The sequence below is a fragment of the Aphis gossypii genome, chromosome X (assembly GCF_020184175.1).
Source record: "Aphis gossypii isolate Hap1 chromosome X, ASM2018417v2, whole genome shotgun sequence".
Lineage (NCBI taxonomy): Eukaryota > Metazoa > Arthropoda > Insecta > Hemiptera > Aphididae > Aphis > Aphis gossypii.
In genome coordinates this window covers 52103466-52123744 of record NC_065533.1, presented here as the reverse complement: position 1 = coordinate 52123744, position 20279 = coordinate 52103466, and the positions used below count along the sequence as shown (strand labels likewise).

Genomic DNA, 20279 nt, shown 5'->3' with positions numbered 1-20279 from the left:
TTTTTAGTACACCGTATTTACTAAGTTTGTATCACATAACCACGGTCTACGACCCAAAATCATTGGATGACACAACATTATGTGCCGGCGAAAATCAATTGGAAGCTATACGCAATTAGTAACAAAGAAATACGTATAAATCAAATTCTTTTATCAATTGTACATGGATGTAGACTACTACATGATGTAGTATTGTAATAGAAAGTAAATAATACAATTATTTATTTTATTGTAAAATATTTTAGTCAATGATGTTTCATTATAGGTAGGGCCGTACTCAGTTTTTGCGGGTCCTGGACAAACTAAACCTTCTGGGCCCCTTATTTTTCAAAGGGGTTTTCCCGGTTTTTGTAGGAAAATTTTGTCTAATTTGGTCGCTATTAAATAGTATTTAAATAATTGAGTTGTTTCGAATGTTTTCGATGTATCACAAATCACAATATTACAGTGGCCCGCTGTACAATGGGAGTTACACAACATTGCTGTGATGTTGAATTTAGATCACACAAAAAACACGACTAATTAACATTTTACATCAGTGCGCTATGAAATAAACATTTTATGTCAATAAATAACATTACCTAGATGTTAATTATGTGATACAGAAGCGATATTACATTGTGAATAAATTATAATGTTTCATTTTCACTATAAAAATACAAAACAGCTAATAATATATTAATATAATATATAAAATGCGGGCAAGTGAGTACCGCTCTGCTGTACATTAGGTGCCGTATGGATCGTTATTATATATTATAGAAGTGTTAAATTTGAATCCAATGATAGTTATCATTGTATACGAAAAACGATTCTGAACGAAGATGATTTGTCAGCCTAGGATATAATTTCTAGTGGTTGGTGAAAAAGGTGGTTTATGTTTTAATGGCCTGAATACAACAAAATTTAAGTTCTTTTATAATAATTGTAAGTTAAACTTATGAAAAACCTTGTATTAAATTTTCAACTCTTAGCTACTTATATACAAAAATTTTTATGAAATATACCTACAAAATAATTTGCAAGTATTCATAGTTTTGACGAATTTTTGTCAATATTTGAACTTCAAATGCTAATAAAAAAAAATTGTGCCTATATTGTATTCTTATAATTTTTTAATCACTATAATAATAACTTATGAGGAACTTTGCATTAAATTTCCAAGTATTTTGATAGGGCCAAAAAGATTTTATCGACACATAAAAAAATAATTTTCAGAAAAATTGAAAATATCAGTTGTCTATAAATAGCTCAAAAAAAGTCAAAATATTTTGAAAATTAAATCAAGTAAATAAAATGCCAATCTAAATAACTGGTAAAATTTTCAAGTATCTACGACTTATACTTTTTGAATTATAACAAATATTTAAAATCGTTTGAGGATAAATCGTTATCGTTACGCTATTTCGTTAAAATTTAAAATTCAAACGCACTTAAAATTTTTCCTATAATGATGCTTCAAGTTTTCTCTATAGATACTAGAAGGTAAACTTATGGAAAACTTAGTGTTGTATTTTTAATCCTTAGTTATAAACACAAAAAATTTTATGATTTTTCAACTTCAAATAATTTGCAAATACCTATTCATAATTTTGACGAATTTTCGTCAAAATTTGAACTTCAAATGCTAATAAAAAAAAATTGTGCCTATGTATTCTTATAATTTTTTAATCACTATAAAAATAACATATGAGGAACTTTGTATACAATTTTCAAGTATTTTGATAGGGCCAAAAAAATTTTATCGACCCTTCAAAAAAAATTTTTCAGAAAAATTGAAAATGTCAGTTGTCTATAAATAGCTCAAAAAAACTCAAAATATTTTGAAAATTAAATCAAGTAAATAAAATGCCAATCTAAATAACTGGTAAAATTTTCAAGTATCTACGACTTATACTTTTTGAATTATAACAAATATCAAAAATCGTTTGAGGCTAAACCGTTATTTAACGCGGTTTTGTAAAAATTTAAATTTCAAACACTCATAAAAATTTTTTGTCTGAATCCGGTAGAGTTTTTTTTACAGATATTTGAAGAAAAATGTATGGAGAACCTTGTACCAAATTTTCAAAACTTAGTTATAAAAGAAAAAATTTTATGATTTTTCAACTTCAAAATTACTTGCAAATTTTCGCGTTTTCGACAGATTTCGTAAAAATTTGAACTATTAACTCTTATAAAAAAAAATTGTGACTAACGATTTTTAATTTTTTTTAGCTACAATAAAAACAACTCATAAGGAACCTTGTATTAAATTTTCAAAACTTTTTGGTCATCCAAAAATTTTTTATCGACACTTTAAAAAAAATTTCTCAAAAAAATCGAAAATTTCAGTGGTCTATAAATAACTCAAAAAAGTCAAAATTTTTTGAAACTTTAACTATATACAGATATCACTGACATTAACATTTGGTGAAAATTTCAAGTATTTTCAGTTATTAGTTTTTGAATTACAACCATAAAAAAAAATCGATTTGGTCGAAAACTGGTTTTGCGGAAAAATTGCTGTTTTTCCGTCATTTTTTTTTTGTTTTTCTCGATTTTTTTGAAAACTGTTGGAAAATGTTAACTTTTTACCTCTATAATGCACCAAGGATATTCACTTTTACATCGGAAACCACCACCATAGTTTGAAATTGGAGCATTATTTCGACTAGTTATGCTGTACACAGACACAAAAACAAAAAAAAAAAACACACATCATTGTAAAATCAATACATTCTTCACTTCGTTCAGAATCTAAAATGTTTACCGGTTATAGAATTATAATTTTTATTTTTACGTCCCCAATTTATTTATTTAGCTAATACAAATATTATTAGTCGAATATGATTGTGTCATATTCTATTAATATCTAACCTTTAATATTGATAAATCACATTCTATGTACGTATATCTGTACACAAATACACAATGTATTAATATACGTAATGTATGATAATTTACCATTGTCAAATTGTGGTACCTATGCAATAACGTTAAATCAAAACAAAAACCCTCCGTCTAACTCCGTGTAAAAATTAGCTAAGTAAAAAAAAGAAGAAAAAAATCAAAAAAAAAAATCATTGTATAACCAAAACATTTTTCGCTTCATATAGAATTTATAAAACCAGTAATTTCAAAGCACTATAAAGATGTGATATCATAAATAAATGCTAAGTAAACTGAATTTAAGTATATTTAGTCTGTTTCGATAATTTATTTACTTGGCGAGGAAATTTTAGTATTAATATAGAGTATACAGTGTAAAGTGTTATTATTGGTTGTAGAGTATTATTTTGATTAGTATAGAAATGTTAACTGTAATATTTTTAATTTATAATGTCTTATTGTCTAATTATTCATCCAGCGCCACGGTTCTTATATTGTATCATTGTATCGTATGAAGTAAAAAATTTCCTCGCCAAGTAAATAAATTATCGAAACAGACTAAATATACTTAAATTCAGTTTACTTAGCATTTATTTATGATATCACATCTTTATAGTGCTTTGAAATTACTGGTTTTATAAATTCTATATGAAGCGAAAAATGTTTTGGTTATACAATGATTTTTTTTTTTGATTTTTTTCTTCTTTTTTTTACTTATCTAATTTTTACACGGAGTTAGACGGAGGGTTTTTGTTTTGATATCACCAATTTTTATCATTTATACCTAAATAATAATAAATATATTAATTAATATTAATTATATTAATGTTTATTTAACATATCATATATTAGTGTTTATTTCCCGGTCGGCACGACAACGCGAGAAGCGGCCGCCGTGATTCCAGATTTCAATATAATTTTTCATTAAAAATGTTTCACGTTTCCTTTGATAACTTAATTTCTAACAGTACGATTTTTATGATTTTTACAAAAGGATCATCTGCATGATTTTCCTCATGTTTTGCAATTTACTAGGTATAAATTGATTCAGTAGATAATTAATTATCTCATCTGACAAAAAACACCGAAATTTACACGGTTTTAATGTGAAACTCCTGCTTCGAGATAATATACACTGTCGTGCCGCCGCTTTTATTTTTTTTACTTAGCTCGCGCCACGACCGTGGCGCTGGATATAATAGGTAGGTAATAAACAAAATTATTAAGAAGATATTTATTGAAAATATCCAGGGCAATCACCTGCAAACATACATAGTCTACGTGATGTCTATGATATGTCTAAACGTCTATGTATAAGTCTACAAAATAACGTAAAAAAACGTTAAAAAGGTTTTTTTCTATAACGTCTACCATCTCATGCATACTAATTATAGACGCATATAGAATGCCTATATTCATATGCAATTTTTGCATCTTTTATTAGACCTATATATTTTAATGAATATTTATAGATATGCGTAGATGTATCTTAGATATCCCTAATTGGATCATTTTATGCACTTGTTTGAATATATTTATAGTTTTTACCAAGTAAATTTATTTTATACGTCTTTTATTATTTTTCTATTAGTTTATTGTGTCAAAAGTTATACTTGCCAACTCTGTATATTATACTGCTACTAAAATATCAGCAATATGAAATAATAATCGATTTATATCATAATACGGAGGGCTATAGTAAAATTAAAATATAAATTATTATAATTTAAAAATTTAATATATTATATCGTTTTTGGTAAAATTTATCAGCTATCGCTTTTCAGTGAAAATCAATCGTAGATATTAAAGAATGAATATCTATGATATCAATACGTTCGTTATCACATTATTTATTGCATTTGATTTTAGTACGCATTATACTCATTATTCATTATAGTACCTACCTATAATGATATTTATTCATTATTGTAGTTAATGTAATAATATTTTTAAAATAACTTAAATGACGCGTACTAAAACTAAATAGTAACTTTCCAATACCTATATTATTCTTAGTGTGCAATGTGCATTACTCGACTAGTGTTCGACGTCGTTCGACGTGACTATTTTTTTTTTCTAGTGTCGAATATTCGCATATCAAATTGTCAACTTTACTGATTTCAATTTTGAAAATTACAACAGTACGACGCTCAGTGGTAAGTATAGGTTTTAAGATATTTTATAATCTTATTTTTTAATCTAAAATGCCGAAAAATCCATACAAACAAATAAATAATTTGAGTAAATTTCAAAAGAACCGAAGACTGCGTGTATTACTACAAGCCTCTGCTGTTAGTGATACTTGTACTGTAGCAAGACCTATTAATGTGGACATTGTGATTTCAAATACTGTAGCTTCCAATCCTGATAATGAAATTAATCATGCCAATGCCGAATTATTTGACAAATTTAATATTTATTGTACTACTAGTTGTAGTAATAGTTCAAATGATTATTTTGAGAATGAATATTTTAATGAATGTAGTAAAAATAGTAATCTATTTACCAAATTAAAGGAATGGGCTCGAAAACCAAGAGCATTGTTTGAACTTTGTCATTGGAAGGGCGCAGAATTTAAACTGCTTATTTTATATATTGGCCCATTAGTTTTAAAAAATATGTTAAGTCCAAATTTGTATGCCCATTTTATGACACTCCAAACTTTATTATTATGTTGTACAGATGATAGTGACAATGATATGTTTGAGCCGGCATAGCACTCCACGTACAAAAAAACAACAAAAAACCATATTGGTAACAATTAGTTTTAGTTAATATAATTATTATTTAATAAGTTATATAGTTTTTTTTTAATTTCTATATTTTCTTAGGTTATACAAATAATAACGACAATGATATTACGGTTGAGTTGAATAGTTCAGCAAGAGAAATATCTCAAGATGGAAGATCCCAAGGCGAAATGACTTTTAATGATACAGGTAAATTAATTTTTATGGTAAATCTGGGTATTGTATAGTAATATGGTAATAACTTAAAATCAATATTTTTAGTAAATTTATCAACTATTGCAAACCTTATGCAAAAACAATTCAAAGCGACACTACACTAATTGTTTACTTGAAAAATTATTAAAAACCAATAATCAAACTATTCAACCAGCTAGTAGTTAATTATTAATTCAAATTTATTTTAGCATTTGCTTTTATAATTTTAGAAAAATCACTTAAGTAGGTTTAGTGTAGGTACCGAAATAGTATACAAGAAACCGTCATTACTATATTAAGAACGGTAATGAGTGATACATGCGCTCAATATTATAATTTTGATGGAAAGAACAATGCGAAGAACCCATTTAAAGAATTAACTCTTAATTCTATAATAATAGGTATAATCTCATATTGATTATAATCTAAACATATTATTATACTAATACCTAAATTATTTTTTTATATATTATTCTTTTCTTTTTTGTTAACTTTTAGATGTTGTATTAAATTTCCACACCGATGCAACTGAGTATGACGTTAAAACAAAAATTAGAAATTTGTTAAGATTAGCTCCGACAAGAATTTTAAATAAAATAATTCACCAGACTCTTAAACAAAAAATTAAGTAAATTGCAACTTAACCATAGCCATAATATTATTTTAATTATTAACAGCTAACAAGATACATTTAACTATGAAAATGTATATTATTTATTCTTAATAAATGTAATTATGATTAAAAATTATTATAATATATATCAACCATTAAAACTGTAATACCATATCATTTTACTATAAGTTCCTAATTTTGTGATTAATTATTAAATTATTTATATTTTAAGCTTATTGCAAAATATTTTTCATTGTTTGTTAGAGATGATTATTTGATGTATGATTTTGTTTTAGATTAACAAAATTAATATTATTTTATTTATAAAATATTTGTTAAAAGTTGATTAAAATGTATGTTTGATTTAAATTATAGGTATTGTTTTAAGTAGTATGTTAATATATATTTTTAGATGTGTATACATTATAATGTGTGTTTTAATTATTTTTTTCTAAACTATAATATAACCAAAAACAATACTATATAATATATATATAATTATTTAATATTATACAGTAGATACATGATTTTAAGTAGGATAATTTTATATTTACCTATTATGGTAAGTATCTACTTATAATGTTAGGTATAATTTATGTCTATTTATAGATTTTATAAAAGTTTTGAATTTGATCTACTACTTGATATATGATAGATACTTTGATCAGTCTTCAAATAGACTAAAAAAGTGGCGCATATAGACTAACCTTAGACTTATCATAGACATCTACATTTACTTCACATGTATGTCTTATGATGGATTAGTATATTAGACGTCTAATATACATTACAGTGTTTATTGCAGTTATTGAGAATTATCATTATTATTGCTATTGTTTTCGCCATCAATAATTTCCTTTTTCAGAATCCAGTCACTGCCGGCCGTCGGCTGACCGCCTAACTAAACTGACGCTCTCAAGACGCTTGTTATTTTGCGCGATTATTATAATAATGCTTTTATTAGTGCCGTTATTGTTATGTTTAGCATCAAAAACATGAAACTAAATCAAAGGTAAGAAAATAACAAATTATTAGAATCTTATATCATTTTTCGGCCATTCTAGAATGACCAATGTACACTATTTTGGTCACCAATGAAATATTCTTTTCGCATTTTTTTCTGTTAAACTACCAATTTATATAACAAATTAAGTAAAAAATATAAGTTACATTATAATATTATCAATTTACATAGTATAGGTAATAGGTAAATAACATTATAGGGATATTTTATTTTTATTTAAAATAAAAATACCTATTATGGAGAATCTAACATTTATACGCTAACGGTTGTTAAAAGTAAAAGCTACTAACTAGGATGCACGAATTAATGTAGAAGTTAGAACTATTACATTAGTTCGTGATAGGATGAGTTGATGCATAGTGTAATATCATTGATTATAAATATTATAGTAATATATTACAATAAATTATAGTATTTATAATCAATGGTATTATTATTTATTTTATGCGCGGGCGCCGGGCAGCTCGCTTTCTATTTGACCGAGCATTAAGGGGGCTGGAGCAACCATTTTTTTTCATACATTTAGCTCAATAAACGAATGTAAATCTGAGAATTCAAATTTTGCCGCGAAAAATGTGATAACGGATTACACACACTAATGTTCGTTTACTTTTCACACATTGACACAGCCAAAATGTTCATGTAATATGAAAAGCCTTAATACTACTCCTTAAAATATGGTATGCTTCAGCTCCCTTAAAATAGGAGTCCAATACTGATACTATTTTTCGTAAGATCGCGCTGTACTTCAACAAACATTGATATCATATTGACGCAACTTTGATGTTATCAATAAATTATAATTAACTGCATTAAATGTTAATGTTTCAGTCGATACTTTATGACATTAATTAAATTAACGAAACATTGTAAACGGTGTATGCTGTGTTTTCACAAATCTTTTACATTTTATTGAATTATATTCAACTTTGCCTATTCTTTTGAATTTAATTTAAATCTCTGAAACAATGACAAGTTGTTATATATGTAAGCGGTCTAGAAATCATTTTTCCAGATTAAAGAAGATTACGTTCCACACGTAAGTACCTCTAATTTTTAACTAAACAGTTACCGGGAGACCTTATTTTTTCAATTTTTTTTTTTTTTTGAAAAGTGGTGTTTTAACGAGTTAAAAATGATGGTGATAAAATAAATTGGCGGAAATAATTAGTTTTAAAGTTATGACATATGACGTTTTTAAGTTATGTGCGTGTATCGGCACTCATCGCTAAGCTCCACAAATCGAAAATATCCCTCGAATTGCTAGCAACGCCACCTCAAGTAGGCGTTGAGTTAAAATACATTTTAGAGTACTATTTTTACAATTCAAAACATTAAAAACAGTAAAAAAAAAAAGGCAATAATGAAATCATTAATCTCGGCGTTGAAACCGATGATATTAAGGTATTTAACGTGTATACTGATACAATATACAGTAATATTTGTTAATCATCATAACTTAAAAATTAATTATTTTCGCCAATTTATTTTAGCACCATTGTTCTGACCAAGTTAAAACACCCCATTTCAAAAAAAAAAAAAAAAAATTGAAAAAATAAGGTTGCCTGGTAAAGTAGTCTTATACCCTGTTATCTATTCTTTATTCAGTTGAAGGGTGGCCAGATTTGTAAATGACTGAATGTATACTAAGCAAACTTTGAAATGTTATTTAGGTTTCCTTCTAATCTGGCAATAAGACACAAATGGTATGATTTTATTATTGCAAATGGGCTTAAGTTGGATAATATCACTAGGCATAGTGTAGTGTGTTCATGTCATTTTTCTCAATCTTTATTCTACATGTATAGAAAAGCTAGTTAGAACAACTAGATAAAAATGTTGTTCCTATTATCAGTGTAACCAGAATGGTAAACGTAAGTTTTAAATAGCATTGAAGAATAAAAGTAATTTATGTATAATTATACTACTTAAATAAAATAAAATCATATTCAATTTGAATAAAATAAATTTTTGACATGTTAAACATTGTGTTTTATTTTATTTCAGGCAAAAATTAACTCTCCTGAAGTGTATTCAATTGGTCATGTAAACATTTGTGTTCATGAAGATTTATCAGATGTATTAGATCTAAATTCTCCAGAAGTACAAGTAATTTTACTTAATATAATTATATTATATGTATTGTATTTTAATAATTTTTTAATGATTTTGTGGTGTATTGATAGAATCATTCAAATTTAATTTTAGTTGCCTACTACTGAGATTGGTTGTGAACAACGGCTGATATCAGCTGAACAATTATTACAAAAAAAACCTAATATTGTAGTAGTTGGAAATGATATGTGTGAAAGAGTGTCAGTGTTGGAAGAAAATTTCCCAGTAAAAGTAGTTTTACTTACTATAATTATATTATATGTATTGTATTTTAATAATTTTTTAATGATTTTGTGGTGTATTGATATAATCATTCAAATTTAATTTTAGTTGCCTACTAATGGGATGGCTGTGAACAGCGGTTGATATCAGCTGAACAATTATTACAAAAAAAACCTAATATTGTAGTTGCTGGAAATGATATGTGTGAAGGAGTGTCAGTATTGGAAGAAAATTCTCCAGTAAAAGTAATTTTATTTATAATTATTTTATATGCATAGTGTTTTAATTAGATTTTAACGTGATATTTAATTACTCTGAGTTGATGAGTATATCTTTTATCGTTATCTTTGTTCTATAATATTTAATTTATATTAGCAATTTTCTTTTATCAGTTTGTCAACTTGATCTAGTGTTTAGTGTTTGTGCATGTTACAGTTCGTAACGTGTTCATATAATATTAGTCTCGTGTGTACTTAAATTTATTTATTTTGTACATTATGGCAAAATTTATTGAATGTAATAGAGGTAAACGCATGTTAGTGTTTGAAAATTATAAATTTTCGTTTGCAAATATAAAACTGGATGGAAAAATGCAGTGGAAATGTGTGATTCAATCATGCAGTGTTCAATTATATACAAATAAAAATGACGAGATTATAAAAAATGTGCATGATAGCAATATCAATCATAATTATAATCCATATGAAACAAAAATTATTGATCATCAAATTATTAAAACAAGTTGTAAAAGGAAGGCAAGAGAAGACATATTTGTTAAATAAAAAAAAATATTTTTAAAGAAATTCAGCAAAATAATTGTTCAGGATTTAATGAAACAGACATAAAGTATTTATTGACGGAATTATTAACATCATCAGAAAACACTCCCTGTAAATTCCATTACTATTCAAGAAGTACACGAATTTTTGGAAAATTTAGACATAAAAACTATGAGTGGTAAGTCATTTTTAATATTAAGCAATTCTTAAGTGTATAATTTTATTTTCATGTCAAACAAATTTAACATTTATGAATGAAGTGGATACTACTTATATGGATGGAACTTATAAATATTGTTCTTAATTTTTCTTACAAATGTTCACTATCCATGGATTAAAGAATGGTTATTATATTCCTTTTATTTTTTGTTTACTACCTAACAAGTCAATTGAAACATACTCATTTACGCTTTGATGTATTGTTAATATATATAGGTAGGTTAGTTTACAAATTTTTTTTTTTTTGTCCAAAGTTGTCAAGAAACATTTTTTGCAAACTTGTTTACGGATACCATTAATAGTAATAGTAATAGTAAAAAAGTAGTTATGTGTAAAATTTCTTTCTTTCAATGATGTCTCAACTCTTTTCCTAGTAATTATTGTTTAATTTTGTGTAACTGCTGCAGCAGTATAGTCTGATCTCGAGTATGACAGTCAAGATTCCAATACTCACAAAAAATTGTTGTTTTTTTTTGTATATCCAACCAAGATTTACAATTAAGTTGACATTTTTGTTATGGCTTATCATCACATTATTCTTCCTTCCACAGTTTCTTATGATGAACAGTTTATAGAATGTTGCTTTCTAACTTTTCTTGCAAAAGGTTTAGCAGGAATATGTTCATTTGTTTGTGCCGTATGACAATACCTGCAACTACTGGCAAATGTAATTATTAATTTTATAATAGTTTAATAATGTTTTGTGAATTTAATATTATAATGATTTAAGCACCTGTGGTATTCTGCAGTAGTATAATATTATTTTGTAAAAGGTCATAGTTTCATAATTTGTTCTTTCTTCATAATATATAAAAATGACCCATACTAGCAGAATAATTTTCTGAGTAATTCGATACATAAAAATCGAATTTAGGGTGAGTAGTTTATGAGTTATACGTATTTAAAATTTAGCTGCCCGGAGTGGAGTGGTACGGGGTTACCCCGCAAAATGTTTGTCCACTACTCCGCTTGTCTAAACTTTGAATAAGAATAACTCATAAACTACTCACCCTAAATTCGATTTTTATGTACCAAAATACTCAAAAAATTATTCTGCTTTGGAATATGAAATTAAAAATCTATGTTGTCATTCAAAAAAGTAAAAAACTTAAAAAATTATAAGGATAAAAAATATTAAAAAATATATTTTTTTTATAAAAATGTTGTTTTTTTAACAATTTGAAACTATGTAAAAAAATATTTTCAAAAACATGAATACTTTTGGAAATAATGAGTGTTTTACGCTTAATCAATCATCCTGTATAATCCGCTTTCGATAAATGATTCAACAAACAACGACGACGAAATCAATAGCTCTGATACTAGTAAAATTAGTGAATAATAATATTTTAATTATTAAGTCGTATTATGTAATAAATAAATTAAATTACCCAATAAAAACAATACAAATTATATGAATTTTAATGTCCATAATTATAAAACTAATGATTAATTTAAATTTATATTTCTAGCTCCTTGAAATAAATGTATAAAAGAAAAAAATTTGAAAAAATGGCATTGTAGCTTAACTGCCATGTATCAACGTTTAAGGGTTTCAAGTGTTTAAACATCAAGTTTTTGGAAGCCTCCCCTAAGTTTTGAGTTATAACTTAATATACTTTTTTTTTCCTATTTAATATCCCCTTCCCTTTTACTCGGTGGTTTTGTGTCTTTTCTTCGGTGGTGTAGCCAACCTAATAAGGGATACGTCATGGTAGAAACTATTTTAATTTATTAGGTTTGTAGTGTTCGCGAACCTTACCAATTTACACGTTTGATACTTGATAGGTTACTTCATTTTGGTACTTGTTACTTGATACTTCCATTTTGTTGTGTGACATATTTGTTTAACGTGTGCTTCATATCGAATATTGTTTGCTGTCTGCTTTTCATCGACAAATTTTACACCGAAATTTCATTGTCGCAGGCAGCAGCCACCGTTTTTTGTTTTTTTTTTTTTTACCAACATCCAGAATAAGCCATGGACACGGCAGTAAGTAATTACAAACGTTTGCTAAAAAATAACATGTGTTTCGGTATATCGTAACTCATAACTCGTAATTACATCGCATAACAAAACGTGTCAACCTAACCGGTCGCGTCTGCGCTCTGCTGCTTACCCGGATCCGTCAGGTTACATTCTGTTCTTACCACGGAGCGTTTTTCTCTCCGTATTTTTTATTATAAAATTAGTGTATCATATCGGTGGATTCTATTTGGCTTATAAGTAGACATATTTTATTTTCATTCCTGTATATGTTAGTTTATTTTATAAATATTTAATAATGTAAAAGAATCATGATTAGTTAGTTCCTTGGCGTCTTATGTTATTGAAAGTCATTATGTATAATGTATGTAATATATTATAGTCCTAGAAGTGGTGGTAGTTATCTATAAAACTATTTACCTCGAACCTAAAATTTATTTTACTTTATACAGTAAAGAATTATTATCATTAAAATTGATTATATTTGGCTTGATAGGTAAATGACTTTTGATGGCATACAATTGTATTAAATTTAAATTTAATTAGTTCACAATCATCTAATTCATACAAATCAGTTAATTATAATATAAATAGATATACAATATCATAAATAATATAATATTTTGTAATATAATATAATATATTTATATTTGTATTTTTATAGAAAAAAAAACAATTTTATAATTTTTTTTTTTTTTTTTTTTAATATAATATTTATATTTATTTATTTATTTATTATTATATTATTATATTATTTATATATTATAATTATATGTATATATAATATATTATATATGTACAGAACAGTGTGTTGACATTATTGTTATATTGTTTGACATTCTTGAAATCTATGTACAAAATTACAATGTTTGTTTAGGTTTGCGCTATTTTGATGTCAAATTTACTTTTGTTATTTTTTAAACCAAAGTTATTATTAATTAAAATTTTTTTTGTATTTAGGTGGATTGCATTACTTTGAATGTACTTGGACCAGGTAACACCATGTTCCATTTTACAACTAAGAAACATATTCGACTTTCAAAAATAATGAATGTTTACTGTGAAGAAAGTGTAAGTAAATATTATTCAAAAGTACTTTATTCCAGTTGTAAAATTTATAGTTCTACTGACTGAATTTTAGATTAAATTATCACAAAATATTTTAATTTAAAAACTTTTTATGTATGTGGTATACTTCCCCGTATACTTCTTACTTATCAGTTTGTATTTTAAGATCTTGGCGTTTCTTATGTGTTTCTCCTAATTTTTATTCTGTCAATCACATGCCATCAGTTTTAATTATTCTTACATTTATTTATCAGATATTCTCATTCTATCACATGCTAATGCTAGAGCTGGTAACTCAAGTTACAATTGTGACTGTTCATTAGCATTATACATTTAAGGCGGTATTTGAATTTGGTACACAATTGGAATCTTCATCAGTATTTTCGTTAGTGTCAGTATAATTTGTTTCATCCATTTCCATTGTTTCCAAAGTATTATTTATTCAACTCTTTTTTATTTTGTTTATCAATTCAATTTGCTTCTATTATTAAAAGTAATAACATTCTCTGTGTTTTTTTGAAATAGTTCTTTTTTTTTTATTTTAATATTTTACGTATTTATAACATAGTTTAAAATTAGAATGCCAACTTTAAGTTCACAGTATATCTATTTACTAATATTTAAACAAAATACATTTATGAGGTGAAAAAAAAATTCTGATGTGGCGTTCTTTTAAATGATGTACTACAACATTTTTTGTGTACGATGTAAATTTATGATAAATTATCATATTTAAAAACATTATGTTATTTTTGATTAGTATTTTGAATTATATTTATATGATTAGTATTAACTAAGCCTTTGTGCTGATTTAACTTTAATAATTTAATTATTTTTAATTCATTCAAAATTGAATATTTTAGGGTCTTGCTTTCAGTAAAGTTAAATTTAATTTTGATGGAAGAACGATAAATGAAATTGATACACCAACTTCTTTGAATTTGGTCGATGGTGATACTATAGAGGTTTTCCAATGGCAGAATGGTAGTGGTTATTTTTAATTATTCTATTAATCATATAATATACATACCATTAATCTTTTTAAACCTCAAAACTGTGCAATGCCTATTTTTTATGAACTAGCAATAAAATTTTTTAATAAATGTATATTTTTTATATAAATTATTAGGTATATAAAACAGATTTTAAATAAAATATTTACTATAACAATTTTGTTCATACTATTATTTTCATGTTTCTGTAGCTTAATAATATCCTTTTGATATTATCATTAAAGTTTTTAGTTCGTTTTAGTATTGTAAAAATGTTTATTTTAATTTAATTTTTAAAATGTGTTAAATGTATTATAATATTATTATGATTTTTAAAATTTATTATCGCCGGTGTAATTACTGCTTTAAATGCCATAATTCTTATGCGTGTACAAAATACATTTTTAAAATATGCCAGTTATGTACTCAGAATTGAATGTTCTTATAACTACTAACCAGTACTGGAGCATCTAAAACTTGAATCTCTAGCAGATCGTAAACGTGCTGCTAACCTTAAATTTATCTACAAATTATTAAATGGGCAAATTGACTCACCTCACTTAATTTCTTTAATTCCTTTAAATGTCCCTCCTCGCTTCACTTGTCAGCACACCACTTTTAATTTACCAATCTTTTCTACTAATTATGGTTTATTTGAACCACTTTGTCGTTGTATGGTTATTGCCAATTTCGAACCTTCCTTTTTACTCACTTAAATCTAAAAAGTATTTTTATTCATTGTATATCACTAGTCTAATAGTTTTATTAAATATTAATTGTGTATTGGGCACATACCCGTATTGTATGTTAAAATCTAATGTGTAAATACTAAATACTGTAAATCTCTATTTTGGATTTATATTTTATACTCATTGTTATATCATATTATTTTTATTTTGTATGTCCTAATGTATGCTATTATACTACTTTAATTATTCTGTAAATATCTCTGTCAAGATTCTAGAGTATTGGATATTTTTATCACCACCAGTAAGGCTTCTAAGGGGCTTAGAGCAATAAATTTAACGTTGCCAGCAGGAACCCAACAAAAAACCAATGTGTATAAGCCAGAAATAGCAGAAACAAGATGTGTATGTACATTATGCATATTTTATTTTTAGTATAGTAAGTGACAGGGACTGCTCTAGTTTGGCTCTGGGGGTGTGTTATGTGTAAGGATTTTGTTATAAGACACTAGCGTCCGTAACTGCGAGACCGTACATTCGAGCCAGCATGATCCAGCAATTCCCACCTCGAGTCACCAAGTCGGCCACAAAGACCGACGCATTTCTAGCTGAACCTCTGTGTTTCAAAAAATTCATGTTATAAATTCATTAGTTAAGTTGTAATAAAATCACAGTGAATAAAAGTATCTTAAATCTTTTTAAAAGGATTTTGTCGTTTAATAATTTAATACATTTTCTATCTCTCTTATAAGGTATAAGTATAACCATGCGCATTGTACACATCAGCAGGCTGTAATTAATTCAGAAGATTGCACAATTATAGTAAAATATAAAATAATAATATATTTCATACGTATTAAAACATTGGTGAGGTAATGGTCTCAGTCAGCATCCGCTCATCTGTAAGTTCTCGCCTTTCTAATACAGCTGGCGTACTTTTTGATTATCATTAAATAATTAGTTAAGTTACTAATTATCCTCCTATTTTGATAACTTTTATTATACCTATATTCTTGGAAAGTATTGTACATAAAAAAATTTTCCGAACGTAAACCTAGAAACTTGTAAATAGAAGGAAAAGACTCGATCCTATGTTTTATCTTTAAATTAACAAATGAGGATATTAACTATCCGGAACTCTGAAATTGCTTTTTTTATTGAACTTTTATACACCAAATTGTAGAACTAGACAATTATATACTTCCTATAATTAAATTATCTAAAGAAAATGCCAGTCTAATTAACTGGTTAAATTTTCAAGTATCTACGATTTATATAATTTTTGAATATACCTAATACTAACATTGGAAATCGTTTGAAAAAAAAATCCTTATTGTTACGTGATAGGTATTGTTAACATTTTTTCCTACAATAACTTAGAGTTTTCTCTATAGGTTATTTGTTTTTATTTGTAGGAACAATTATGGAAAACTATGTTGAATTTTTTAACTTTAAATATAAATATAAAATTTTTTATGAATTTACTACATAATTACTTGAAAATTTTCACGATTTTGACTTATTTCGTGAAAAATTGAACTTTTTAAACGCTTATAAAAAAATTGTGAGTAACGATTTTTGATTTTTAACTACAGAAAGAACGACTTTTAGCTTATAACACCTTGTATTAAATGTTCAAGGTTTTTGATCTTTCAATTTTTTTTATCGATATTTCCAAAAAAAAAAAAAAAAAATCGAAAATTTCAGTTGTCTATAAATAGCTCAAAGAAAACTGAATATTTAAATTTAACCGCGTATATAGATAAACTCTAGTATAAACATTTGGTGAAAATTTCAAATATTTATGGTGATTAAACCATAGTTTTAGTTAAATGTAAATTATTTTATATTGTTGCAACAATATAAAAAAACCGATTTTTTTTTAAATTTGTTGGAAACTTCTTACTTTTGACTTCTATAATGCACCAAGGACATTCAATTTGCCATCGAAAACCACTACTGAAGTTTTAAATGGAAGCATTATTTCGACAAGTTATGCTGTACACAGACTTAAAAAACAAAAACGCACATTATTGCAAAATTTGCAATACATTTAATAATTCCTCACTCCGCTCAGAATCTAAAAATAGGCAAGTGGGTACATCGTTGTGTGTTTTAAGTGTCAAGTAAAATTCATCGTTAGGTGAATACCTAACCATAATCGATTTTATTGAATTATAATGCATTGTATACAATGAAAAATGATTTTGAGAGATTGTTTAGGTACATTTTATTGACAATGGTTGATAGTAATAAAACAATTATTTTAATAATAATATTATAAATTTCCTTAGAAATTCCAATTTTTTAAATTTGTGTTTATTTTTCTCGGTTATTAAAATAAGTACCTACTGATAATTTTTAATTTTTACGTCTTTAAAGTACATACTAAATCCACTTACAATCCAAAATCTCCTTCAAAATGAAAATTGAAGTATTTTATCGAATAATTGCTATAGTCTATTCGCCGCAAGTCTATCCACTTCCGCGAATGCATACTGAGCCGGTGACCTAGTCGGTGGTGTTCGGCAATCGGCAATGCTCGTCATAGTTACAGAATTATAACAATGTGCATACAGAATCATGACGGGATTCGTGATTCTGCACGACTGCGACCGGTTTTCGTCGAGCAAACGGGTCAACATACAACAAAATAGACTATACAGTAAGTTACTGTGAACATAGACAAATCAACAAATCACACATCATTGTAAAATCAATACATTTATCGGTCTGCTCAGAATCTAAAATATGTATATATATTCATAAAAAAAAATTAAAATATGGATTATAAGTAGAGCCCGGATTTATATGCACTAAAAAGTAAAAAGTATCAAAATATGCAACAAATATGCAGTAAACATCATTAAAATATGTAACAAATATACAGCAAAATTCATTAATATATATAACAAATATGCATTTAGAAAATTTATACTTAAAATTTCAAAGTTGTAATAAGTACCTACTTATGAAAAAAATATAAGATAATAAAATACAATGAAATATAAATGTATAAATAAGAACGCGTATAAATAAATACCTACATAAATATTACTGTTTAAAAATAAAATAAAATGTGCTTTTATTCTTTATTGTTAAAATTAATTATTAAATGATATTCAAGTTTTTCTTTGGTAAAACTATGCCGTCTATCTGTTAATAAATGTTTGTATATCGAAAGTGATCGTTCACAATCAACTGAAGTTATTGAGACAAATTTAAAAGAGCTTAAAATAATTGGGTCTTGATAGTTAGGTATTATAACTATATATAACAACTAGAGCCTATAGGTATTATAAAATTAAATGTATTACATCGATAACGACGATATAACGATTAGATTACATCAGATGAACTATTTCTAATGTATAAAATATATTTTACATATAATACGTATTTTAAATTAAGATTAAACAATGTCGCTAATTCCACGTTCTAACGGCCAATTTTTTTTTTGCGACAGCGCATTTATTGAAATATGCATTTATAGACAAATATGCATTAACGGTCAAATATGCAAAAATATACAAAATAAAAATTTAACAGTGAATTCCAATTAGTGTGATTCGTGAAGATTATTAACAAAAATATAAAAAAGTGAAAAGGAAAAAATATGCAAAAACATACAAATCCGGGCTCTAGTTATAAGCTTATAACTAAGTTTAAAATCAATTTAGGCATTAGAATGTGAAAGTGAAATAAAAGTAAAATTATAAAATATATATTATGATGTTTTATCGAGGTGATTTTATTTTAATATATTGTACCTTTCATATCAAAAATATAAACAATGGTCTTGAAATGGAACGAAAAAGTTTTTAAAAAAAATTCTAATTTATTTACATGTTTAATTTGAAAATAAATCTGTGTGGTACAATTTAATTTTTGATACCTCATAATTAGTTTAAATATTTTTATACACTGTTAATATGTGTCTATATAAGGTTATTATTATGGTGATATGATAGAATATAATTGTCAATGTTATACTGGTAAATATATTTAAATAACAATTTTAATTTTTACGTGTTAAATAATAATATTATATTTGTCAATAATATAATGCATTTATTGTTGGTAGTATTGGTACCTACCTATTTCTGTCTTGTTAACAATTATATATTTTTAGTTGGTTTGACAAATATCTTGTAAGCTATATAGGAACAGCAAGATTGTTGTCAACCCGACATACTTTTTTTATTATCAAGATTTTGCTTTCATTGTAAATTTACTTTATTATTGACTAAATTTAAGAACTGGTGAATAAATACATTTTCCGCCCAAGAAAAAATATGCACTGTATTTTTAATTTTTGATTCATTGATTAAGATATAATTATTAATTATAATAAAATAAGAAAACACCTATACATGAATCACATTCAACAATGTCCAGGGGGGGGGGGGCAATTGCAAAAAAATAACGCCCCTGTATTGTTGTTCAGCTTTAGATATATTATTAATATTATTATAAAATAAATTGGTACAATTATTGATAGATTTAGTCAATGAAAGATTTAAAAATCATATATATATATATCTATTAGTTATATTTACATAATATTATAGGCACAAACTCAAATTTCTATAAAAAAAAAAAAAAATGTTTTTAAATATTTTTAGATTTTTTTTTGTATTCCACAGTATGGCTGTATGAACAACTCATGAGGAATATTGCATTTCAATTTCAAAACCTTAGCTATAAAATTGAAGATTTTATACATTTGGAAAAATTTGAACTTGAAATGCATAAAAA

General features: G+C 25.9%; 1 protein-coding gene and 1 pseudogene across 1 annotated transcript; both read left to right on the top strand.

Annotated features, from left to right (window-relative positions):
- The first annotated feature begins 5570 nt into the window (after positions 1-5570).
- Positions 5571-6306, top strand: LOC126548863 (uncharacterized; annotated as a pseudogene).
- Positions 6307-12229: 5923 nt separating this feature from the next.
- LOC114127908 (small ubiquitin-related modifier 2-like) lies at positions 12230-16228 on the top strand. The gene is made up of 3 exons (XM_027992271.2): positions 12230-12781; positions 13736-13846; positions 14707-16228. The coding sequence occupies exons 1-3, from the start codon at positions 12770-12772 to the stop codon at positions 14842-14844; spliced, it is 261 nt and encodes an 86-aa protein (XP_027848072.1). The 5' UTR covers positions 12230-12769; the 3' UTR covers positions 14845-16228.
- Positions 16229-20279: the final 4051 nt, after the last annotated feature.